Source organism: Hydractinia symbiolongicarpus, chromosome 11 (genome assembly GCF_029227915.1).
Source record: "Hydractinia symbiolongicarpus strain clone_291-10 chromosome 11, HSymV2.1, whole genome shotgun sequence".
NCBI lineage: Eukaryota > Metazoa > Cnidaria > Hydrozoa > Anthoathecata > Hydractiniidae > Hydractinia > Hydractinia symbiolongicarpus.
In genome coordinates, this window is record NC_079885.1 from 9084299 (window position 1) to 9109809 (window position 25511).

A 25511-nucleotide genomic window follows, 5' to 3' on the forward strand; every position below is an offset into this window, starting at 1 on the left:
AAAGCTAGGGGACACCCGGGTTTGAACCAGGGACCTCTCGATCTGCAGTCGAATGCTCTACCACTGAGCTATATCCCCGTCCGACCAAATGTAGCGATATATGGGTTTTATCTAAAAACCTTAAGCTTAAATTTTTAATGATGGCGGACTGCGCAATGCTGTGAAAATATACATTTAAGCCAAGAAAACAACTGAACATTTCGAAAAAACTGTAAATATTGTATATTCTCTCTTTAAATCTAGTCCAAACAATTATGTCGGTTTTTGCACTAATTAAGTAAGTTTTCTTCAACTAATACAATCTTATTTCCATTATGTTTTTTATGTCCCCAATTCTTTTTTTTGTAATCTTCCTTGCAATTTATTAAGGTGGTAACATTAAAAATAAGGATAGGATAAAAAAAAAGTCGGGGTAAATTGTTAGTCGGGTATAAAAAAATCGGGGAAAAGGACGAGTCGGGGAAAAAATAATCGGGGGAAATTTTGGTCGGAAAAAAATTAGGTCACAAAAATTTCTTTTCCCCGATAAGGCAACCTAGGTCCCAGGACCTGTGGCGTTTTTTTGATGAACAAAAAACGCAACAGGCCCTAGGATGGAGGTTGCCCGATAAGGTATGTTTTTTACGAATTACAGTCTGGAAGCTTCCCAAAATTCACATTTCGAAAAATTTTGCCTTGAAATATATTTCCGCAATGTTTTTGTATCCTTCCCAAAAAATAAGAAAATCAGGGTAATTTTTACGCCATTATTTTGTTTTTAGCCATTGCTACTCTCAGCCCTGTTTTCCAATAAAATAATGGTCTCCAAAGTCAGTCTTTTAGCGGTTTTCTTCTGCTACCTTTAAAGTACTACAAAATATATAACATGAATGATTTACGCGCTCTCTTCCCCAGTGTGATATGAGATGATATGCGTTCGACGCGCGAAAATTAATTTTTGTGAATTCCTGTACAGTTTCGTGTAGGGTATGGTGAATTGCTGTACCGCTACGTATAGTGAACTCCTCTACTTATTAATATCGCGTATCGTGTATTCCTGTACCGTTTCGTATAGCGTATGGTGAATTCCTATACTTAGTAATATCGCGTATCGTGAACTCAAGCCTCATGAAGAGATACTGTAGTAGGGGGAATCTGTTTTTCTGATAAGAAACGTGGCGCGAATATTTTGAAAATAAGAGTTTGAAATTGATCAACACCGTATTAGGAACTACTCCCTCCAAGACATTCACTTTAAAATAAATTTTTCAAGGCGGCTTTTAATAAACAAAAATATCGCAAATTGACTAAAACCACAATTGTCATTTTTGACAACTGTTTCAAGCATTATTATTAGTTTAAAGCACGGTACACGAGTCAACTTTCACGCGTTTAGATAATAACTTTTTAACAGCCAATAAGAACCTAGAAAACGCTGCCATCTTTAATGTAATGGACGTTGAGTACATTAGCGCCGACAAGTTAGCAACCATCAAATTCATTGTTTGTTGAATGTGAATAATACACGTGAAAAGTGAGACGACGGTTTTTAAAAATAGCAAATAGAGCAAATAACTTATTTCGTATTAAAAATAAGATTTCAAATACATAAATATATATAAAAGTGAACTTAACGTTTTCCTTCGCATAATACGAGAAAATAATGAAAATGTTTTGTTGGTGAATGAGGAGTCCTAGTAACTTCACACCTACTTGAAATTTATAGCGACAAGAAAATTGCAGCCATGTTTAAAAATATTTGAAAAAAAAACCTGAACAAAAAACTACACAGCATAAAAAACCATTCATTAAAAACATAACGCAAAAGTAGCGTAAAAACAAATAAAAACCTTTTATATGACAACAGAATACAAACAGAGAAAGGTACTATCAACAGCTCTAATAAAACAGAAAAAAAATAGCTACACAGAACTAGTTGCCAGGGTGATACTCCATAAAAGAAACAAAAGGAATCCTTAAATAGCCTTAAAATATTGAGAATTTAGCTCTTCTCTTTACATTTCCTCCTTTTTACATCATCATCAAAAGGGACCGTGAAGTACTATGAAATTTCCTTAATGACTCTGGATGTTATTATTTATTCATCTCGGTCATAAGTTTGTTTACAAACAGCCTTGAAAGATTTTTCATCATTTTGTAACAACTTTGTTTGTTGCAACAAAACCTCCCTACAAAGTTAAAAAATTTCCCCTCAGTTCTACTTATTATTGTGCTCTATTTTAAGAATGCTCACCCTAGAAGCATTTTAGGGCGTGAAGTAAAGATTTTCAGAAATATTACTTCACCTAGATTGAGCTTATTGATCAAGTTTTTTCATGGAAAAACTTGCATGAAAAATCTAAGGGGAAAAATATTTTGTGCAAATACTTTTAAATATAGACGTAAATACAGATTGATGCATATATGTTACAATATTTTATATATTTTCCAGTTATGAATAACTAGATTGTGCTTGTTAGAAAAGTTAAATACAGCCGACCTTATAGATATATAAAAAAGACAAAAAAATAAGAAATTGCATGCAAGTGGAAAACAAGATGCAAAACGAGAGCAATTATATTTATGTACAAGTAATATCATTACTAAGAAACAAAAAATATCGTTGTAAACAGATTTGACATGACACTGCTTTTACAAACACATCGCCACAACAAAAAACAAAACTATATTTATAATAAACTGTAGCACACACTATCTACAAACAAAAAATAGATATTAAATATTTTTACTGCAACACCTTTATTTGTCATCTATAATGTCAATCCCAAACGCGATGTTTTGCCAGATAAAAATGTATGAAGAACAAACACAACAGGTTTTGGACAACCATGCAAGTCAAGTTCCTGAATGAAAATCATTAAGCATCAAAATCAAGAATAATCAGAATCAGAATAATATCAGAAGCATCAGAATCAAGATAAAATCAAGAAGCATTACATTGTGAGAAGCTAAATAACTTCAAATAACCCTCAATAACATTTTAATACAATGTAAAATTGGAAAACTTTGTAGCAATGTAACCATCTTTAATATAAAAACTTATTCAAGCTGTTATTGAAGTATGAAATAACTGCCACTCTGATAAGGCAACAAAGCAGATATTTAAGATTTTAAAAAATACAGACAAGCTCCAAATTTTATGCATTTATTAAGATAAAGATAATCAATCCGAAATCAAATGTTGAACAAAATAAATTCAGACCTGTTCTCCATCCTCGCCTCCAAAATCTAGCCAGAGCAAGCGTTTTGCATCATCTGAGGAACATCTTAACTTTTCGTAGGGATAGCTCCAGATGATGTCATTATCATTAACACCAGTTAAAAGGAAACCATTTTCCCAATGTAATGTCAATCTGCAATCTTGTCCATTCCAAGTTACGGCTGAAACATATGTAATGATCTTGGAATGTAATTTATATACTTTTTTACAGAGTCTCTGCCCAACCTTAATTTTGGCAAGGTTTTTCAACCGCTTTAGAGTTTTTTGCTATAATTTTTGCCATAATTTTAAGGTCAGACACAAGATCTATCCAAGCAAATGTAAAATAACATTACCAAATCTCCAAATTTAAAATGAGAAGTGTTTAAAAGGTTGCAAACAACAACTTATTACAAGACAATATATCATAGACAGCAATGATTAAGAAATATTCATATTTTAATTTTTTTTACTAGAAAACAATAAATTTTTAGTTTTTCAAGGTCATCCAGTTTTGACAAGGTATTTAAAGTCTGGCAGATACATTGATCTTTATTGTATTTTATCTTTATTTCCTTAAGGGGAACAGATTATACATAATTACAACCTTATTAAGAATGACTATGAAAGGACAATGACATTAAATTGACAATGAACAACACAGGGTAATTAATAAATAAATAAAAAAAGACATATAATCCTTTTATTAAGATTGAAATAACCAAACATCAAAAAGAAATCCATTGTCGACATATGCCTTAAATTGCAAAATGTAATTATATGTTTTGTCACGAGTAATGTTATGTAGGTCACATTAAAGTTAATACGATAAAGCCTCAGCCACAAGTGAATAAAATATGCTTTTTGTTTTGCTAATGATATAGAAAAGTTTTTTATGAGTTTCGATACAATTTTTATTGTTACACAAACCTGAATATCCATATGTTATTATTTTATTACAATGCCTCTTATCTTTAACTTTATGTTTCACAAAAAATTACATTTCAAGTAATGGAGACTGATCCTCAGTCTGGACTTAATTTGCATGTTGTTACTTTTACTTTCCTTTTTAAAAAAACTGATGGTTAATCTAAAAAATTATCCAAAAATTGGGACTGCAAAAACATTCTGAACTCCTATGAGATTCCCTTTAAATTGATTTTCAGCAATTTCATTTTTATCAACAATTCAAAACAAAAATTGGATGATTGAGATTATCAAAAGTTTTTGGCACTGAAAATTTATATTGGTAAATGCAGCAAAAATTTCTTTTATAAATTTGTGTTGTATGCTTAAACAAATGGCCTGATTACGTTATAGTACAGTTTAGTTGAAAATAAAACTGATTTTCTAGTCTTCTTTTATTTTTCAACAAAACACGATGTACCAGAACACGCAGTATGTATAAACTAAGCAATTAATCCATGAAAAACATTTCCAACACATACTTTCTAGCACTAAAATAAACAATTATATACCACAATTTATTTCTTTTATTAGTGATGCAGCATTGTGAGCCCCCTCCACTAATGCATGGGACCATGTAGCTAACTCTTTTGGCCGTTCAACACGAAAGAGGTGACACTCAACTCCATTTCTTGTGCCAGTTCTTGTACTGAAAGTTAATTCTGCACCATGCAAAGCATTGCTACCTGTAGCACCGGAATGAACTAACCTAAAAAAATAATTTAAAGATTTATACATGTCTATTTTAATGACATATATTTTATATTTTTCATACATTACCTAGTAGCTAGCAAAGGATGGCTAATATATGGTTGGGCCCAATCTTCACATGACAAAGGAACCATGTCATAAAGAAGAATATCTTTATCAGTTAATGCTGCATAAACCGGTTTCCACTCAAGACGATTTGAATCAGGCATAGTGACTTGTTCTGCCAGCCAGCCCATGACACGTACTTCTCTATTTCCAGGGCGATCACCCAATATTTCATTAGCTTCATCACGAGCTGAAAAATGATAGAAAACAATTTCTGTCAATAATATATATACCTGAAAATATATAAGTACACTCGCTAAAAGTATGTTTGATAGTTATTATTCAAAAACTCATGCTATTAACTCATGCTCAAAATGTATGCTATATTTTGAATTAAATCCACATAATTTTTCAGTATAGAAATTATTTTTTTGGAAATGCAATTTCACTTTCTCCCACACAAGCACAATAAGAAGTATGACTGCTTTTTTTTTTAAGTAAACAGGCATGTTATATAAACTTGACAGTATGATTTTTAGATTCAGTTGTTTTTAGTGGTTTTAAGTCTCTAAAAAGACAACATGTCAAATCAGAAAATTTAAAATAAATACCAAGTGGAGTAAGTTTTGTGATTGCTGCATGAATAGTGTTAAACCATTGTGTTGTTGACGTAGTGTCTTTTCCTCTTAGTACCGCTCCAGATCTACCGTTTGGTAAAAAGATTTCAAATATACGATCATCCAGATCTATCCCACGCATGGTAACATGCTTTGTAATATAACTTAACTTTAATGGTATTCGTTTTAGTTCTACCCATAATTTTGTAGCATTTGCTTCTTTTGATACAGGACTTCCTGTCTCCCAACTACTTTGTGAAGTTGTTCGTCTGAAATAAGGAGTTACTTCCTTTAAAAATTTTACAGTTAATTCAACCTCCCTTCCAGCTCTTTTTAAAGCCTGTACAGCTTCATCATGAGTGGCATTTCGTAAATCTTCTCCATTGACTGCTAAAATAGCATCCCCAACATAGAGACTTTCAGTTTGATCAGCAGCAAGTCCTTTAAAAATTTTTGAAATTAATATTGGCATTTTATTTTCCCTCCCTCCCTTAATACTGATTCCCAAACCACCAACTTCTTGTTTAATTACTCGGACTAGTCGAACTTGGTTAGCAACATGTTCTGGAACCTCAAAATTTTCACCACCATTACTAACTGAATCCTCCCTTTGCGTCTCCTTTGGACTCGGAGGAATAGTTCCATTGACTTCAAAATTTTCTTCTACATTTAATATAAGGGTACCATCTTCCAGACTAACCAAAACCTGTTGCCATTTGCCTTCGTGAAACACTTCCATGACGGCACTTTTCGTGCCTTGTCCGGCAGCCATCTTGTTTGGTTGCATTTAGAACGCTCTAATGATTCTGCCGGAAATTTACAACCAACACCCCATCCCAGAATACTTTGCTTAAAAATTCCTGGAAAGAAAATAACCTGTCAACAGCGGTAAATTTCTCTAGTACGACAGAATAGTTCTTGCTAAAAAACTATGGATATAATTTCTTTTAAGTCTTCCTTCAACCCGTGTCAAAGCGCAACCGGATATTGGGTGGGATAGTTGGGTAAACGAGAGAAAATTTAAAAGTTGGTTAAACGAGAACAAAAACAAAGTGCGATTTTATATCATTGGAAAACGCCGAAAATTTGTAGCTAACCAGCTACCCTCGTTTCCTTGCCTTTACTTGTTGTGAATTAAACTCGAAACATCTTTGAATTCTCTTCTCTAGATCCACAATCATATATTTTAGTGCATTTAACTAAACATACAATGTTACCATCTGTAGGAGTATTTGGAACAGACAGTCAAGCACAAATTATCATTTCGCTGTTCAAAGCGGCGGGATTTCCAGTTACTGCTGTGTGGGGAAATACTTTAGAAAGTGCTAAAAATGCAGCTAATGAACTAAAGGTTCAATTTTATACTTCAAAAATTGAGGAATTATTGTTGCACAATGAAGTGGATATTGTCTGTGTATCTGGTACCCCACACCAATATGCTGAGGTTTGTGTCAAAGCTTTGTCTATTGGAAAACATGTTTTCAGTTCAGTCCCTGCTGGATTAACCATAAAAGATGCCAATCATATGCTTGAAGCTGCACAATATTATCCCAAATTGTTGTCAGTTTTAAATTACCCTCTTAGATTTTTAAATGCTTATATCAAGGCCAAAAAATTACTGCAAAATGGGTATCTTGGTGAACTTCTTTTATGTGAATGTAGTATTCACACAAGTTCTTTAATTAGTGATTCATATGACTGGCATTGTGATTCAGCTATGGGTGGTGGTATCTTGCAGACTTATGGATCACATGTTATTGATATACTTACATTTCTTTTGGATCAAAGAGCAACTGAAGCACATGGAATTGTTGAGACATTTGTTAAACAAAAGCATGACATGCCTAGCTTTCGGCATATTTCAACAGATGATTTTTGCTCTTTTCAGCTGAAATATCCTAAAGGTATTAAAGCTTGTGTAACACTTAATTCCCACTTACCAAGTGGTTTCCTTCAAGAAGTTATGTTGGTTGGAAAAAAAGGGTTCATCAAAATTGTTAATTGTGACTTGTATGGACAGTTAAAGGGTAATGAAACAGGTGAATGCCTGTATAAAGAAGAAGGAGAAAGGTCTTTATATGATTCATTTAATGAAGTCTGTCCAGGAATGTATTTACTAGGACTTGAGCAGCTTATTGAAGGGATTAAAATGGCATTTGAAAGTATGCAGTTAGCAGGAGACCAAAGTGGTGCTGATCGCAGAAATGCTGATCATAATCTTATATCTACAGCTGCAAACTTTGATAACGGTATATTGCTACATATATTATTTCACACAAATTTTCGTATATATATATCCAAGAACTTAGGAGATGACAGAATGAGGTCTAAATATATTCCAGGAAATTATTTTACCTTCTTCAAAGGAAGAAAATAAAGAAAACAAAATAATTTAATATATATTTTTATACCTGTATAAATGTTAGTACACACATAGTTTGCTGTTAACAATTCAACTAGATATACACTATTAAAACAAGACTTGTCTGCAAATCAAAATAAAATATTTTTATTTTTAGGTTGCTATACCCGTTCCGTTATGGATGCCATTGTTTTGTCGAATGAGAAAAGGACATGGGTAATGATCAAACAATTAGATGAAGAATCTAAGGAATGCCCATTTTGGAATGCCAAAGAATCTTCCTTAACAGAATCAACAGGAACGTCTGCCGATGATAAAAGAGCAACTAAGCATCGGACAGAGAGTTACAAGAGGTCTTCCCCACTTATTTCAAAACGAAATAAATAACAATATTAGCTATATATAAACTGTTAAAATATGTCATAAAAGCTAAATTGAACTTTCGCACTAAAATATCGATAAAATATTCAAAACAGAGCGAGTAATGTTTGTACTGTATGTAGTGGCTAAATTGTGAGATAATAAAATATTTGTTCTTGCTACTATGAAAGAAAGTGTTTGATTTGTTTGCAAAGTTTACATTACACGTCCGTCCTCGGTAGTATAGTGGTAAGTATCCCCGCCTGTCACGCGGGAGACCGGGGTTCGATTCCCCGCCGGGGAGGAAAAATTTTTTTCTCACTTTAAAATTTGTCATATAGTATTTTGCTTTTTATACTAAAATTATTTTATTCGCAATATATTAATGCAATCTTCCTTAAACATGGAAAATAATGTATTTTATTTTAGGGTTGACTTTGTAAATGTACTTCTATTTCTCTTTAACTACACTCACGGTTCTATGGTGTAATGGTTAGCACTCTGGACTTTGAATCCAGCGATCCGAGTTCAAATCTCGGTAGAACCTGTTATTTTCATATCTTTCTTAATTATTATATATATAATAAATTTAAAGTTTTTAAAAAATGGACGTTACTGACAAACTTCGATTTTAAACGTTTTAACTCGATAACAAATAAACATTGCGTAACAGAATTAAAGTATGAGAAGTAAAAAACGCAGTAACAAAAAAGCACCGCTGATGGGAGTCGAACCCACAACCTTTGAATTAGAAGTCCAACGCGCTAGTCCATTGCGCCACAGCGGCTGCATGTAGTAAGATTTTTAATAAAACTAATATGCATATTTACAAAAAAATAAAAATGAAAGTAATAAGGGTTATGAACATTAAAACAAAAAACATCATTGTTGTTATAATCTTTTTAAAACTCGTGACTTTCAAATGAGAAAAGATGTTGTTTTGGATGTTTAAAGATGAACGTTGAATTTTGAAAAGGTAAGGTAAAATTATTTCAGGACCACTTCAAGTTATGTTTTTTGGCTGCTAGCGTTTTGTGTTTACACTTAAGCAAATCTGAGGGGTTGATAATCAAGCCTGATCAAGCGTGAAAACGATTTAAAATAAAAACGGAAAAGTTTCTGAAAAGCCCTGACTGGAACTATGTTGCTCTTTTAGTAAACGTATTTTTTTTAATAAGAAACCCTTTTTTAATAAAAGAAAATAGATTAAAGCGTCAAAATAATTAAGAAACTTTCAGTACTGTACTTGTTTAGCTTTAAAAAATTAAGTAACGTACACCCAACCTCTCGTCCCCAAGGGTTCCCGCTTTTTTAACATCGAGGCTAGCGTCAAGTAAGCGCTAGCGGCTTTGACATCAGGCAACAAAACGTAAGGACAGGATGACATATATCATTAAAATTTCTTTTAACCCGATATTCTAATATATTTCAGATATTTCATTTCAAACGCTCCAATCTCAATTTAAATTATTTAAAGTCGAATCGAACAGCAAAATGTGTCTCGTGTCTTAACATAAAAACGTAAAAAAGCGGAAAGATAACCTTTTTTTACGTAGATGGAACTGTTTTGGCTACTGTAAAAATTAGAAACCCCAATAAAAAACTTACACAGAAAAAAACACAAAAAAATGAGAAACATTGAGTACTAAGAGTCGTTTACTGGTTCCTTACAAAATACGTGTAATTGCTTTATAACTAAATCGACCACGTTTTTATGGAGTTAGTTGGTACTGGAATAGGGAATGTTTTCTATATCCTTCTATATCCTAGTCTGGAATTTATTCCAGGAAGAATTTCTTTGAATAATCTGACACATAATTTAGACCCAGAAGATTTCAATCGTATGTTTTTTCACTTAAACAAACAATGAATATTTTTCTTGTTATGCTTATTTTAAGTTCCAGAAGGACGACGCATAATTTTAATTTAAGGCTGAATATTGATTTGAAAAATTGACTCCCTTTTTGTCCTTCGTTTCCTCAACCTTTCGTCAAAAGCACGTGATTCTATACATTAATTTAAGCCACATACGCTTACACAACAACAGCGACGTGGTTCGGTCCACAGCGCGGGCATGTTTAGCAAGTGTCTTTACCACAGCTACGTGTCAACCCATGCCATGTGAGGTAAATTGGGTAGGTATTACCGGTGTATACTTAATGTATACATTCAGAACACAGGACCCACATTGATAACAGTGTTTCCAACACTGAAGTGGCTATCCTGTATAAATATTCGGAATGTTATAATTATAATTATTATGTTGAAAATATTGACGGGGCTAATGGACAACTACTGATAACAAACTTTGAAATGGATAGGGATTCCGCGAGGCGCACCATAATTGACGCCGGGCCGATGGGCAAAATTTTTAAAATGCACGTCTTTTAAAAAGTCAGAAAATGGATTTCTGAGACTACGTTGAAGTTATTTTCTTCAAGATTGTCATCACGTATGTCCCAAAGTAAGGAAAGAAAAATTCAAATGTATCAAGTTAAATGTTATACTTCTTATTACAGGATTAGAACAAATGAATTTTGGGAAAAACCATATATCCTTAGACTTTGTGCATTATAAACAAGAACAAGAAAAGTAGACTCTAATTGATTGATTTAAGATCGAAAAAACGAGGAAAAGGAACTGTGTCTTTGTTTTGCATTTGGTATGCTCCTCTCTTTCAGCTTCTGCATCCATCTTGATATTGGAATAGATAAAATTCTGCAAATATAATGCTATTTAAGCAAATTAAGCAAATAGTTAATATCTGTGGTCAACGTTTGAAATGTAACAAACTGCCTGAAACACAAAAAAGGTCTACTACACAGTGCTCCCTATGATGAAAACCAATTTTGGAAGACATTCACCGTAAATTGTTTTGACGTGCTAACTTTCTAGTGCTGGTAAACCTACAACTTGGAATTCGTTAGGTAAAGATACAAGCCAAAAGGGCTATATAAAGGTGTATAAAAAGATAAAAAATGCAAATGAAATGCCGCATTCCTTCAAAAATCAAATGTTTACATTCTTCAGGGTCGCCCTCTTTCTGCCCGATAATGATCACCACATAAGCAAAGAGCAACAGAAGTAACCAATCAAAAAGCGTAGCCAGCCCGCAGAAAATTCGTTTGAAACTTAGCATATTTTTAACTATTTCGATTTCACGATGCTGAGAAGAATTACGTTGGGTCTCCTGGCTACAGCACCCTTAGCTCCTGAATAAAACAGAGATCTTCGAAAGTTATATTCCAAATTGTTCTTTCGTCTGCGTGACATTTTCGCGCGCCTCATAGGCAACAAGCTAAATGAATTTGGTCCCTTTTTCCATAGAAACTGCTTTTTTCGTCCTCTTATCTGTTTACCTGCCTGCCTGCCTATTTGCATTTAGAATTTCTTTTTGTTATAAATAAATCTATGGGCTTTTCTAATGAAACTGACAACAGCCATTTAAAAACTGAAAAGCGAAATTCTTTACAGCTTTTATTTATTTATTTATTAGTTAATATTTACACAGGATAGCCTAACCAGTTACAAAATGGTACTGCTATCTAAGAGGGTCCTGTTACAATCAGTTTATTAATGTTTTTTTCGTAATTATAGTGCTTTGATGAAGCATAACAGAGATGGATTCACAAAGTAAGTCTTATGTTGTCTGAAACCATTTTGAAGGACTGAACTGTTTTACTTTAAAACTGGTAACCAGGTTATAAATGAAGTTCAGACCTTGACCTAATGCTGTAAATGTTCTCATTTGATATTATATTCCGATATGATTAATTATTTTACTTTTTTAGCACCAAAGCCTTTGTTACTCAAGATTCTGTTATTAGGAGACAACTCTGCTAAAGCTACGTTTTTTACAAAGTTTACTGATGACGGCTTCAATATTAATGTTGATTACACAGAGAGAAAAATACATTTGGACGGCCAAGTGATCGAAATTCAGGTAGGACAGAATAAATTTGAAATCCTCGAACAAGATTCTTTAGTGACCAGTTCCATTCCTATCTTCTTTAAAAATAGAGGGTAACAACCCCTTAGTCAATTCAAAACAACATTTTATTCGACTTTTTTTATTCAGCAAACAACCAAATAATACAAAAAGAAAAATGCACAGTTTCCTCGTCTCCGGGGTTTGCAGCGTGATGTCAAAGCCGCTAGAACGAGGTTAAAATACACAGCAATGTTCTTGCTAAACATTAGATATTAGATTTTACCTGAACACAATTTAATCTGGGAGAAGCGACTAATTTTATGCTTGGCGACTAAAATTTTCCCTGACTAATTTAAACCTTTGTTTCTTTAATCTCTATAGATGCCCTAAAACTGAGAGTCAAAATACTGCATATTTCTTAAATTTTTCAAAGCACTAGAGAATAATGGTCAAGTTGCAGTGTCAAACAACATCTAACAACCTGAAATCCACGCATTATTTGATTATCAGTGTACACTTAATATTAAAATTCAGTATTAAATCAATTTGGGTTAGTTTCAAGGAGAAAGGGACAATGAATCTTGGGGACGATGTTGTACAACAATATTGTTACTCCAGCCTTTTTGCTTGTTTTTGCTATTGTACTGAGCTATCCACTGTACATGGAGTACATTGTCACGTTATTGACTATATTACTTCTGGACCAAATATTAAAAATATCAAAATAATGACAATACTCTCGAGTTTGCCTGCATTTGGTGTTGTTGTTGCATAAAAAGACAACAAAAATGTTTTTCGATAATCTCTCTTTGTACCTTAGCGACTAGATACATAAAAACGTTGAAGGTTGCTTCTGTGTTACGGAAACAGGTACTGGGTCCTGAGGACTCTAAATCGGCCGGCAACCCCATATTTAAAGTACTTTGGTAATCCTAACGCGCTAAACACAAACCCAACCCCAATGTCATCAAATTATTCATTTCTTTTTTGTTTTTTAGGCGTGGGTTATGAACAGACAAGAACGATTTGAAGCACCGACATCCGCTTATTTTAGTGGAACATCCGGTGTGTTGTTAATTTATGACAGTTCGGACGAAGATAGCTTAGAATTTTCGATGCGTGATGAAATAAGAAAAGTGGAATTGTATGATGGTCTGGAGACTCTAATAGTTGAAGTGAATATGGATCCTAAGAAGAAGAAACAGGTGACAACAGAAAAAGCTCTGGAGTTTGCCAAAGAACACGACATGCAGCTCATAGAAACATCACTTTTGGAAGAACTCAATATTGAAGAGATCTTTGGAATGCTAGCTAAAAAGATTTTAACTAATAAAAGGCATTTTGCGAACAAAGTTCAACTGAATTGTAAAATACCTCAAGAAAAGTCAACTTGCTATTAAAATCAAACCATTAGCGCCCATCATTAAGACTTCTTTTGCTTACTCCAACATTTGTAGCTTTCTAGGTTAATCAACCTATGATCAACCTTTTTTATCGATATTTTTGCACCGAACCTTTTTAAAATAATTATAAAAAGTACAATCATGGGTGTTAATTGCACACAAGATTCAAACCAAGGTTCGGCTCGTGTTCATTTGTAAAATGGATTGCAATGTTCTTGATAACAGTAAGTGGGTAGGCTACTATTTCTTTGCTTATTCGTACTTTTAATAAGCCCTGAACAGGACCATTATATAATCTATTGTGGGTAAAAGCAAACAACATGAACTCACTTTGTATATCATGAACTCCAATATCTATATTATAATACCCGTATACGTCTGTCTGTCTGTCTGTCTGTCACACAAAATGGTAGCTTAGCTGCACAATAGCGAGAAGCACGCAATGCGGTATAAAAAGGACGGGCGAACCCGTGGATTTTCCACGGGCTAACGACTAGTAAGTATTTATTTTCTCAAGCATTCCAAATTATTTTTGGCTGAAATCCACCAACAAGTAGTCGATGAAAAAGACAAGACTTATATTTTTTTAAATTCGCGCATTCTTTTCGAGGAAAAAACATCTCATCTTAAAAAATCGAATTTTGGCCTGTTTTAGTATTTTCAGTTACAGATAAGCCTTTTAATATAAGAGACTAGTTATTAAACTTTGCCGGTCACAGGGGAGCAGACACAGCTTTCTCTCAGGAATCTTAGCTAGTATAATAAACTTTGCTTGTGCTAGTTTTTTGTGTTTTCAAAAGATTGACTAGATTTAGACAAAAATTAGGCAAATTTACAGTTAGAACACTATTGTTGAGATATAAAATTAACATAAACTTTTCCGATATACTACAACAAAATATTTTTGTTGCATTGAAAATAATATTACAAAAATACGTAACTCCAGCAAAACTTAACGTTTACGTAGACACAAATAGACCATTACCATATTAGATTTTTACAATGTTTAAAATCCTTTTCAATGAAAACCTCAACATTAATGCCATTAAACATTATTCCATGATAACAAAATTTCCAGAAAAATTAAATTTAAATTAATAACACGAAATATAAAAATCTACTTAAAAGCTAAACTAATAGTTTAAATAACGCAAAAATATCTTAGAGTGCACAAAATGTCAATGTTTTCGTACAACGCAAAACCCAGTAAAAATGTTACCAACACCATCGAAAATTTCCGGACTTCATTTATTCAATATACTCAATCGTTTTTTAAAACGTCAGTATATGCATTACATCTATATGACAACCTCTGGATTCTCAAAGGTTTTTCTTCTTAAAATTATTATAAACACCTGAATCAAGCACATAACTGTTACAAAAATTAAAAACACATAAGAATAATGCACAAGGTAGCCAGATACTAAGCTTCCCAACATAAAACCAATTTGTCTTAGTGTGTTTCTTATGCTCTCGACATAAGCCTGATGTTTGGATGATACAAGACTGGCGGCCACAATAACAAGAAAAATTTGTTCTCCGATTTCTGCTACAGGTACAGCGATGGCCAGCAAAATTGTGAGTATTACATTACCTAAAGTATTTAACTGTGCCTTTATCAATGCGGTTTGAATAACTGCAGCTATCAATACAACCATGATGCTGATCAAACCAGACATATAAATAGTTCTTCCTTGAACCTTTGTGCTTGTCAATGCTGCAATGATTGCAAAGACTATGACGGCGAAGAGAATGTAGAAAATGGTGACAAAGTAATGGGGAAAGTACAACAGACTAGTGATTATAGGAAAACTTGCTACGAAGGCAATTTGGAAGAATTCAGCAATCATCGTCATTATCATTACAAAGAGAACATCAAATGTTTTGAGTACATCTTTCAACACGTGCAGAAATGTTTCTTTCTCGTAAGTTTTGAGTTTGCATTTCTCATTTCCAGTTGCTTCTTTCAAATCATACTCCTTTGAAAGATCAGTTGCTAAAAGTATGACAAAAACTTGAGTAACAACAATACACAAGAGAGTTATAAAGCCAGGTAAGTTTCCCATTGTAATACGCAGACCAAATAAAGTTAAATCAACATGTTGTATAAATTGAACAATGACCGGACCAGATGCAAATCCAACGAAAAAGAATGCCATGAGAACAGGTGTCTTCTTTCTCATTTCATCTGCTGAATACGATCTTGCAATTTCTGCTCGTGTTATAGGTCTGACAATTGCGTTTGCTCCCATTAAAATCTGACCAATGAAAGGATAATAAGGCGATATCGGCATGACATATATAATACATCCAGTCATGCTGATAAAATTGCACAATAGTATAATGACCTTTATTTTTCTCGTTTTATCTGCATGCCTTGCAACAGCCGTAGAGAACAATACGGAAGGCACACAATACACCAAACTAATAAGTCCAAAAAATAATTCCGGATTTTTAGGTCCTATCAAAGTTGTTAAGTATATCCATAAGGTTGAAAATATTGCAGCTCTTTCAAATCCAACCGCGAAATATTGAATCGAGTAAGCAGAAAATGTACGTTCTCTTTTTTTCTTCCATGATTGATAAGCACTTTCGTCCATACTTTTTGTTGATGTTTATCCGCAACGATCTTATATAGCTCGCTGATTTATGCAACCTGATATTACCAATAGTGTGATTGAAGCATTTGTTTTACTATCATAAAAATTCAATTTAAGTTTTAATGGAATTCATTTTAATATTCTCGTCTAACCAACTGATAGCTTGTAATCTCCTAGCAACCATAATGGTAGCTATAAATGTAAACAAATAACATGGCTAAAGAATCGGTAAAACATAGCTATATATATACAGAAAAAACTATGAATCATTCCGCAAGAAAACATCCATTTCAACTCTGTTTAACAGCGACGCTATTCAATTCACGTTTCTCAATTAAGTGATCACAAAAAACCTGATAATATTAAAAGCATAATTCATGCATAGCTACTGACATTTTTTTTATACTTGCGGTTTTTAATTAATCATTTCTACCCGTGTAATAGACGTACTTTCAAGGCCATGTTAATTACACATCACCTTCTTCTTAAATGCATCAGCATTCTCAGTTCTTGATAATAGTGGTGGGCTAGAACACAGATTTTTAACAACTTTCACAGATAAGGAGAATACTAAAAACATCAGGCCATATTTTTTAAATGCGATGTATCAGCTAAAACTCAGGAAGAATTGAAGCGTATTCTAGATTAGAAAATAGACATGCTACATTTTCACGTTTAAGAGTACAAAAAATTGTTTTAATCACTATAATAAAAATTTTATTACGTACGTTACAACTGCACTATAATTTATTTTATCTGCGTGTTTACACGCATATGTTTGAAATGGGCGTCCAATCCTATGAAAGTTAAGTTTTAAGCTACCATTTTGAAGTTAGAAAAGTCATTCCCAGGACCCTGTTTTTAAGAAGCGTAAACTCTGCACAAACCGGAAATCGGCAACAGGAAAAATTCCTCACATGATCGAATTCAAGCGTGGAAAAGATAAGTAAGTATTTGCAAGTCAGAGCGTAGTTTCATTAAAAAAGGATGACTGTTCCTGCTGATAAAGAGTTGGTCGTGCTCATGTTGTCTCATAATGTATCATTTGCAACTCTAGAAATACGTGTTTTTGGTATCAAACAGTGAACCAGTGAACAAGTAAACTTGAAACTTTTGAAATGTTATGTTGTTATTTTGTTTTCTTGAAAGATATTTTCCTCTTTTTTATATAACATCTATATTATAATACCCGTATACGTCCTTGAAAGTTATTTGTCTTCTTTTTATATAACTTCTTTTTTATAATTCTTCTGTTCAAACAATCAATGCTGTGCGTACCAGTAATTTCTTTGTTTGCAAATGACATGTCTTCAATAATACTTGGAGGAAGAAATATATCCTTTCCTTAGCATTGAGAAAAACTAGCAAACTGTTGTGAATAAGACTTGCAAAAATCAATGTTGATTTTTTGTGAAGCTGCTTTTTTATATTTTGTTAGTGTTCATTATTAAAATAACTGAAGTGAGTTGTACTGAGTCTTGTGACTTGTCTTAGTGTCTGTTGATATCTCCAATAGCGCAGTATCCCTTCTGAGCCAAAAATAATTGAGCAGTGAAACGGTTTTTGAGAGTTTTTGCGAGGCGCACCGAGTCTATCAATAGTGTAACACCGTCCATTTCTGGGGTGCACACAGATAGAGGGAAGAAAGGGCGCGATGGAATAGTGTATTTGTTTTTAGCCTACCTGTAGATAAAACGCGCTTCTTTGATCGATTTCCATACACTACTAGTGTTTTCGATTTTCTAACAATAGTACGCATGCACATTAACTTGGCTCCCAGAAGATTCTAACGATGTTATAGTTCCCAGTCCCCAATTTTCATCAAAGTTGAACCACTAAGGCAAAGCGTACAGTCTATGAGTAGGCTAGAAAGTGTTGTGATGTACAAATGTCGTTTTTTTCATGATGATCAAAATAACACTTTTGGTCGCGTGTCCAATCTTGTTTTTACAGCTTCTTCTTCTTTTTGACCTATTCGTGGCGGTTTACGTTCCGTCCCAATGAAAAAACATAACAAGTGTTGGAGGGACGAGTATGGCCGCGTTTCTTTATCCTTATCGAGCCGTCATTCCTTTTTTAAAAAATTACTCTTGGTTTAGCAAAGAAGACTGACTTAAACCATCTTTTCCTACGAACGTTTAAAAAATAATGTGCACCCCAAATGAGAAACGGTCTTTATGTATCATGAATGCTTTATATGCATTACATAATTCTCTCGCAGCGCAGATGTTAAAGACGCATGTTTTCTTGTTTAAATGTTAATAACAAGACTACAGTGTTTTGTTAAGATCTCGCGTTTTTATTTTTTATTTATGAATTTATCTGAAGTATTGTTTAGTAAGTTGTTACCGACCGTTAATAATCAAAACAATGTTTACCAACTGGAGATACGTTGTCCGCCCAAATTAATATAAATACAGAGTAGACAAGAAAACAATGGAAATAAAAAAAATGACACATATTACGCACAGAAGACAAACAGTTATACAGAAAACGAAAAAACGAATTCCGTCCTCGTGCAAATTACGTTAACAAAATCAATCAAAACGAATGCCTAAGCCTATTGGTAATACAGTGGAATCTCTCTAAAGCGAACACCATTAGTGCAAAAAAAAAGTGTCCGTCCTATAGAGGTGCCGCTTTATAGAGATTGTATCGAAATATCACTTCCAGAGCAAAATTTTGCCGAAAACATGCCTTTTTTTGTTTATACACGTTTTTTCTTTGTTCTATTCCTTTCAAATCAAGGAAATGAGACTTATAATTTGATGAATGTGAACTTGTATTATTCACACCCTCTACTGTTATACAAACAAAAACAAATGTCAACTAACAAATACATTGTATTTTATAATCTACTCGAAAAAATCTCGGACTGAAGTTTGCTTTATTTTTGGAGACCCTCCACCTTTTTTTGTAACTGATGACAGCATGTCTTGACTTTCCTCGTCAACTGTCTTATTTGATTTACGTGGTTCCAAATAGGAATCGGCGATTGAGATCACGGGGGTAATGAATTAATAAAACTATAAAAATATTATAATACCCGTATACGTCTGTCTGTCACGCAAAATGGTAGCTTAGCTGCGCAGGTAGCGAGACGCACGCAATGCAGTATAAAAAGGACGGGCGAATCCGTGGATTTTTTCACGGGCTGACGACTAGTATTTAAATAATGCATTCAGTTTAGGAGGTTCCCCTAGAAAAAAACTATATCGCAGAGAATTGACTGTTCTGAAGATACTTGATGAGGATGCCATAGTGTGTGACAGTACGACAAAATTAAGTCAAAAATTTAATTGATTGGTTGCCATGGTTACCCGTTGGTAGGAAAAGTTTTGGTTGCGCGTGTTCCTCAAGGGTTACGTGTATGGATTAAGTAAAAAGCATTTTCGTAAGGCTGCTCGTCTTCCAGAGAACTGATGCGGTATTTTTTGAACGAAAGAAAAGATAAAACAGGGCGAAGCTGGCAATACCTCGAAAAAATAACTGAAAGGCAAAACTTCGAATTGAGAATCGGTTTCATTTAAACACTAGGTGGCACTAATGCCTGCAATGACAGAAGAAATTGTAAAGTGTGTGTGCTTCGATCTTGAGAATTCTTGTTTCGCGTGGATTCCAAACTTAAACGGCAAAAAACTTGTTTAAATATTTTTTTATGGACGTTCTTGACTTGTGGATCGACAACAGCACCACATACCTAATTTTTCTGCTTCATCATTGGTTGTACCAGCTTTTTTAACTAACTTACTTATTGAATTTCTACTTCTCCAGTAGAGTAGTAAATCTAATTAAAGTTATCATCCATTCTTATAACATAAGCAGTTAATAAACATACATCAATTCATGGCAAACACTACTTTTTTCTATCGCGTTTTTTAAATTTTGGATTTCATCCATAATTGTTTTTTGATAATTTTCTTCAATAGTTGATTTCATTTTATCGTCACGGTTTCTAATGCCATTAATTACTTCAAGATAAAGACTCTGGAGTTTGACAAATTCATTTGAATCTATAACGAAACCATCCGTTAATAATTTACTGATAAGTAGTTCGAATTTACCAATAGAAGTGATCAACTTGTCTAATAGCTCAACAGTTTTAGCAATCCTTTTGTTACCTTTTGGAATAAAATGTTAACACAGATGATACGGTAGCTGCTACAGTGGCAACACCTGTCAGGATAGCTCCAAGAGGTATGCCAACAGTAGTAAAACTACTACCAACGCCAGATACTCTTGTTAGTATAGAAACAACAGATGCTGAAGTTTGAGATCTACTGTGATAATAAACATGGAATCTGTATATGCTTTTAGCCAAAGGATGGTTCGAATTCAAATGCTGATGTTTCACATACACATGTTGATAGAAATACTGCAAAATTTAATTGAGTCTGCCATAATTTGAATGGACTGGTTTTCAAACTTCTTCTGCTTTTGGAATTAAAGGGAATAGACAAAAAATTGTAAGAATTAATAGTCCATCTACTATTGATCAAACTGAGACGCTAACTGTATGGTTTTTAAATTTGACAGATAGTGATGTTATAATTTCAAGGACAACCAAGTTCTCTTTTGAAATTACTCTTGATTTAACTCATGATGCGAACAGAACATTAGTAAAAAATGTTAAAAGAACTATTATTAAAAAGAAAGTTGTAAAACTCGAAGGCAAAGAAATATTTAGTATTGATGATAGCGACACACTTGACACATATTATTATCTATGGATGGCATATGCTGAAAGATATTGATACCAAAAGAAATGGACAAACTGAAAATGCTATTAAATATCGAATTGGTACGGAAAATAGAGCAGCTGACACTGGAGATGAAGCAATGTCTATGGCATTTGGTAATAAGTTTTGCATCCCACTAGACTTTGTAATGCTGGCAAGTTCTATGCCTTTGTATCAGTCTGGACTATCAAGTAAGCTTTCATATGAACTGACATTTAATGATTACAATAAAGCAATTAAGACTTTAAATAATTGGTTAAGTGTGTAATGTTTGTTCTTTTCTCATCTCCTGATCACTTGCCTCTTTTTAAGGCTTATCTTAACAGTCAACACATGAACATGAACAAAAGTCGTCTTCCGTTTCTCGACGTTTCTGTTATTCGTGAGACCGCTAGGTTTGTTACGTCTATTTATAGAAAACCCACATTTAGTGGCACTTATAGCAATTTTCGTAGCTTTTTGACTGATGAATTTAAAACTCGTTTAGTTTTGACTCTGATTTTCAAAATGTTTAATATGGTATCGGATTTTTCAGGATTCCAGTTGGAATTGCGTGATCTGAGACATATACTGTTAAGAAATGGCCATCCTTCCAGCTTAATTGACCAGTGTATAAAGTCATTTTTTAATAAAATTTTTCACGTGAAACAGGTTGTTACCACTGTTTCTAAGCTACTTATTGTCTTACCTTATTTAGGTAAATTATCTCTTGAACTACGTTCCGTTTTGATAAAAGTTTTCTTCGTTGTAAGCTGAGGGTCATTTTTAAATCTAGCTGCAGAATTAGCGACTTCTTCAGATTTAAGGACCGCTCATCAAAAGCCATGCGTTCAAATGTCGTTTATGGATTTAAGTGCGATGGCTGCAACGTCATTTATTATTACGGCAAAACAATACGACATTTGAAAGTAAGAGCTTGCGAACATATGGGTGTTTCCTCTCTCACTGGAAAAGCAGTCAAACTCAAAGTCTTAGTGCTGTGCTAGAACATGTAATATACTCCAATTACGTACTGAGTTTTGACAACTTTAGTATACTCTCCACCGCATGTACTAATTTTGATCTAGAACTCAAAGAGAGCTTATTAATTCGTAGGGACAAACCTATACTCACTAGAAACATTGCATCAATGCCTTTTTATTTATTTTCTGATAATGCATAACGTTGTCCCCACGGACAAACGTCACGTTGTATATATATCGAATCTCGATGTTGATCTTTGTACTTGGTAATGGCCGTCGTACGGCCAAAACCTCGTTAAAATATATATAGTTCACCTAAAGGAGTTGTTGTTCTTTTTCCCTTTAAAGTAATTAAGAGTGATAAAACCGACACCAAATACAAAATTAGTAACATGTGTATGGAGTATGATGTAATTTCTAATTCAAGATTGGCATCAGATATTAAAACTGATTACATGAAGAAGAGCATTTTGTATGATCGAATTTTTATCTTTAAGGACATCTCGTCCTTAAAGATAGTAAAAAAAAAGGAATTTTAATTTCACCGAAACAGCTAGGAGTCCAAAAGGTATTCTAATGTTGTTTACAAAAGGAAATGATTGGTCAGGAAATACTAATAAATTCTACAATCCTAAAATTATTAATGTTGAGGTAATTATTAAAGGAAAATCTTATCATATATATGCAAATTGGATGGAAAGCTATCATTAATGGGATGAAATCAAGAAACACTTTGGTGCTGGTAGATTGAAGTATGGTTCAGTGCAACATGATTTAAATGTATTAGATATAAGAATGGTAGATTATTATAAAGATAAATTTGGATTGTGGTTGGATTTCAGATCATCCGATAATAGCACACTGCATGAAACAGGTAGACTTATTAAACGTGGTTCAGATGGTATTAGTATAGCTATTACAAAGACGGCTGGGGCTGGTGATGATCTGCAGTGTTTTATCTATCTATTTATGGATGCTCAAATTAACTTTTTAGATGGCAAGCTTGTTAATATTATGTACTAAATATATAATGGACTTTCCAAAATTTCCTCATAGTGCAATGTTTGTTGGTGCAACTGCATGTGGTAAAAAGTGGCTACTCGATGATGATAGTGTACTTATTGTGCCTGATGTAGAATGTAAATTAAATGAATGGATTAGACTATTTACCAATACTTTTAAGGGCCACGAAACACTAATTGATGATTGTTCTGCTGAAGGTGAAATAAATAAAAAACGTGATGCATTATCAGAACATGCATTCTCTGGTAGACATAGAAATCACTCCCTATGGGTATTAACACAAAAGTATAATTCAGTTTCAGAAGATGTTTGAGACCAAGTAAAATGGCTTTGTTTGTTCTTCACCAAAGATAGAGATAGTTTTAGGGATTGTTTAAGGAAGAATGATGTCGTGCCAGATAAGAATGAACGAGATAGATTGAAAAAGGATCTACAAAATAAACCATATTCTAAACTTATACTGAAGTGTTACCAACCAATACGGTAGTTATAATTTTGTTAATTAATAATATAATGATTGAATACGTTAATTTCATTATGTAATCAGCAATTATTTTTGCAATTATATATCCATGTTATAAATTGCGTAAGATTTTCTATCTTATAAATATAGTGATGGATTTCAAGATGCTTAATCAACTAACTAATTTAGAAAAGAATGTTGACAAAGAATTAAAACCTAAAAGAATCAGAAGAACCAATGGAAGAAGAAGTGGATCCTGAAAAAACGAATAGACTGACTAATTGTGTGCTATAAGAATATACTGAACAACAAATAATGGATATGAACGCAGATGAGATCAATAATATGTCAACAAGATATGAGAGCGAATTAAGTGGTTAGATGATTTAATCATTAGGAAAATCATTTATTGGTTTATATTCTAAAATAGCATGTGGGGCTTTAGGTATGGAAAATAAAAAGGAACTAAATGATGATCTAGAGATTGATCCATTTCTTAATACTGCTTTACAGAAATTCACTTGTGATATGTACAATTTATCAATTTGGTGCAACGCAAGCGCCAGTTAGTGTAGCCATGATTACAGGTAGACATTATGTAAAAAATTCTAGCACTAATAGTAGTAATAATGGAAGAGCAGCAAATAGTGGAACCATCAACATTAGTGGAACAGAAGAAAGTAACAAAACAGAAGAATCCCCTAACAGTTGAACAGGGCAAAAATATTGCAAGTATACATTGCAAGTAAGAAAGAAAACACCTACGCCACAGTCAATGGAAGGGTCAAACGTAGCTATCAATAAGCTGGATGGATTTTTCCACGGTCTAACGACTAGTATAATATGTAATGAGTGATGCCACATGTGAATTAACAGGCAAAATAAAAAAAGGTAGTATGATAGAATGTGCTAAGAAGCAAATCAGATATTGGGGTGTAAAAAAGGTAGAAGGCAGTGCCCATAAAAGAAAAATGGCATTAATTTCAGAAAGAACTAAACATCAAGCGATATTGAAGAAATTAAAACATGAAATGACATTGTACAAGAACAGGAACCGAAAAACGGGAATTAAAAAAGAGGCAGAACCACACGTTAAGAAAATAAAGGAAATCAATCAGCAGTAAATTGTGAAACTTTTTCTATACCATAATATATAATGAGTACTATGGATTACACTAAAGATATAAAAGAAATCCTGTATTATGGAGCTGTTGTTTCTGGATTGGCTGTTGGGTATACCATGCTAGGTAAAACACTTTTTAAAATGTCACCATCATCATTGGGAAAATTAGATATTGATGATATTGTTAAATTGGTAGTTGTTGTTGCTACTGCAGATATGACTAAGGACTATCTAGTGAAACTAAAAATAATTCCTGATAATATATAAGATGGCTGGATTAGCAATGATAGGCATTGGTGCTGCGGTGAATGCGCTTGCTTTCTCCGGTAGTAATTCCCTTTTTAGTGCATTAAGGGAAAGTGATGAAGAAAGAAGACGACATGATCTAGCAGTTGAAGAAATGCAAAAGGCTCAATTATTATGGGCTGAAAAAAGAGAAAAACAAATTGTTTACATAAATAATGAAATAGGAAAGGAGAACTTTTCAGAAAAGAGATTTGATGACTTAGGACTTGTGATGAAAAGATACTATGTGCTTACTGGTACCAAAACTTCCAGAACTACCACCTGAACCTAAATTATCACACTTCTATAAACCATCAGAATCACAGAAATATAGGGAATTACGATTTATTGTTGCTAGTATGACTATGCTAGGTGGTGATATTTATGCTAGGTGGTGGCATTTTTTGGTATGAGACAAGAAAACATAAGAAATAATGAATTTTTTTCTATACTATAGTTACAAAGAATAAAGGATGAATATTGGAAATTTGAACATAATGATAAAATACCACGTGATAACTACTGTAAAAATTGCAGAAAATTTGGCTCAAATAATAATTTAAACATACTAAAGTAGCAGATGGAAAACTATTAGGTAGAGCAACATGTGAAAAATGTAAATGTTATAAATTTAATGAAAGTTTGATTGCTTGTGATAGTATTATTATATTTGGTGGATAATGTCAATTATGTCGTTCAATAACTGAAGATAAGGAAAGAAA

The 25511-nt window shown here is 33.3% G+C and overlaps 4 protein-coding genes and 4 non-coding genes across 8 annotated transcripts; 4 read left to right on the forward strand and 4 right to left on the reverse strand.

Annotated features, from left to right (window-relative positions):
- Positions 1-6: 6 nt before the first annotated feature.
- Positions 7-78, reverse strand: Trnac-gca (transfer RNA cysteine (anticodon GCA)). Its single transcript has one exon. It is a non-coding gene; the product is annotated as a tRNA-Cys (tRNA).
- A 1464-nt stretch (positions 79-1542) lies between these two features.
- Positions 1543-6515, reverse strand: LOC130614058 (beta-1-syntrophin-like). Its single transcript, XM_057435455.1, has 5 exons — positions 5533-6515; positions 4946-5171; positions 4678-4874; positions 3203-3381; positions 1543-2843 (listed from the first exon to the last, which is right to left on the reverse strand). Exons 1-5 carry the CDS (start codon positions 6323-6325, stop codon positions 2751-2753), a joined length of 1488 nt encoding a protein of 495 aa, XP_057291438.1. The 5' UTR covers positions 6326-6515; the 3' UTR covers positions 1543-2750.
- Positions 6516-6585: 70 nt separating this feature from the next.
- On the forward strand, positions 6586-8468 carry LOC130614059 (glucose-fructose oxidoreductase domain-containing protein 1-like). The gene is made up of 2 exons (XM_057435456.1): positions 6586-7787; positions 8058-8468. Exons 1-2 carry the CDS (start codon positions 6749-6751, stop codon positions 8285-8287), a joined length of 1269 nt encoding a protein of 422 aa, XP_057291439.1. The 5' UTR covers positions 6586-6748; the 3' UTR covers positions 8288-8468.
- Positions 8469-8492: 24 nt separating this feature from the next.
- Trnad-guc (transfer RNA aspartic acid (anticodon GUC)) lies at positions 8493-8564 on the forward strand. The gene has a single exon. It is a non-coding gene; the product is annotated as a tRNA-Asp (tRNA).
- Positions 8565-8735: 171 nt separating this feature from the next.
- On the forward strand, positions 8736-8807 carry Trnaq-uug (transfer RNA glutamine (anticodon UUG)). Its single transcript has one exon. It is a non-coding gene; the product is annotated as a tRNA-Gln (tRNA).
- A 166-nt stretch (positions 8808-8973) lies between these two features.
- On the reverse strand, positions 8974-9047 carry Trnar-ucu (transfer RNA arginine (anticodon UCU)). Its single transcript has one exon. It is a non-coding gene; the product is annotated as a tRNA-Arg (tRNA).
- An 81-nt stretch (positions 9048-9128) lies between these two features.
- On the forward strand, positions 9129-13967 carry LOC130614486 (ras-related protein Rab-13-like). The gene is made up of 4 exons (XM_057435916.1): positions 9129-9236; positions 11858-11893; positions 12052-12203; positions 13190-13967. Exons 2-4 carry the CDS (start codon positions 11881-11883, stop codon positions 13589-13591), a joined length of 567 nt encoding a protein of 188 aa, XP_057291899.1. The 5' UTR covers positions 9129-9236; positions 11858-11880; the 3' UTR covers positions 13592-13967.
- Positions 13968-14892: 925 nt separating this feature from the next.
- On the reverse strand, positions 14893-16194 carry LOC130613410 (uncharacterized). The gene has a single exon (XM_057434758.1). It carries the CDS (start codon positions 16192-16194, stop codon positions 14893-14895), a length of 1302 nt encoding a protein of 433 aa, XP_057290741.1.
- Between the last annotated feature and the right edge of the window lie 9317 nt (positions 16195-25511).

Coding starts and splice junctions, on each gene's coding strand:
- LOC130614058 (XM_057435455.1), bottom strand. CDS start 6,325: ATGCAACCAAACAAGATGGCTGCCGGACAAGGCACGAAAAGTGCCGTC. Junction 4,875..4,945: donor CATCCTTTGCTAGCTACTAG/GTAATGTATGAA, acceptor TTATTTTTTTAG/GTTAGTTCATTCCGGTGCTA. Junction 3,382..4,677: donor AATAAAAGAAATAAATTGTG/GTATATAATTGT, acceptor CATATGTTTCAG/CCGTAACTTGGAATGGACAA.
- LOC130614059 (XM_057435456.1), top strand. CDS start 6,749: ATGTTACCATCTGTAGGAGTATTTGGAACAGACAGTCAAGCACAAATT. Junction 7,788..8,057: donor AGCTGCAAACTTTGATAACG/GTATATTGCTAC, acceptor TTTTATTTTTAG/GTTGCTATACCCGTTCCGTT.
- LOC130614486 (XM_057435916.1), top strand. Junction 12,204..13,189: donor GCCAAGTGATCGAAATTCAG/GTAGGACAGAAT, acceptor TTTGTTTTTTAG/GCGTGGGTTATGAACAGACA.
- LOC130613410 (XM_057434758.1), bottom strand. CDS start 16,194: ATGGACGAAAGTGCTTATCAATCATGGAAGAAAAAAAGAGAACGTACA.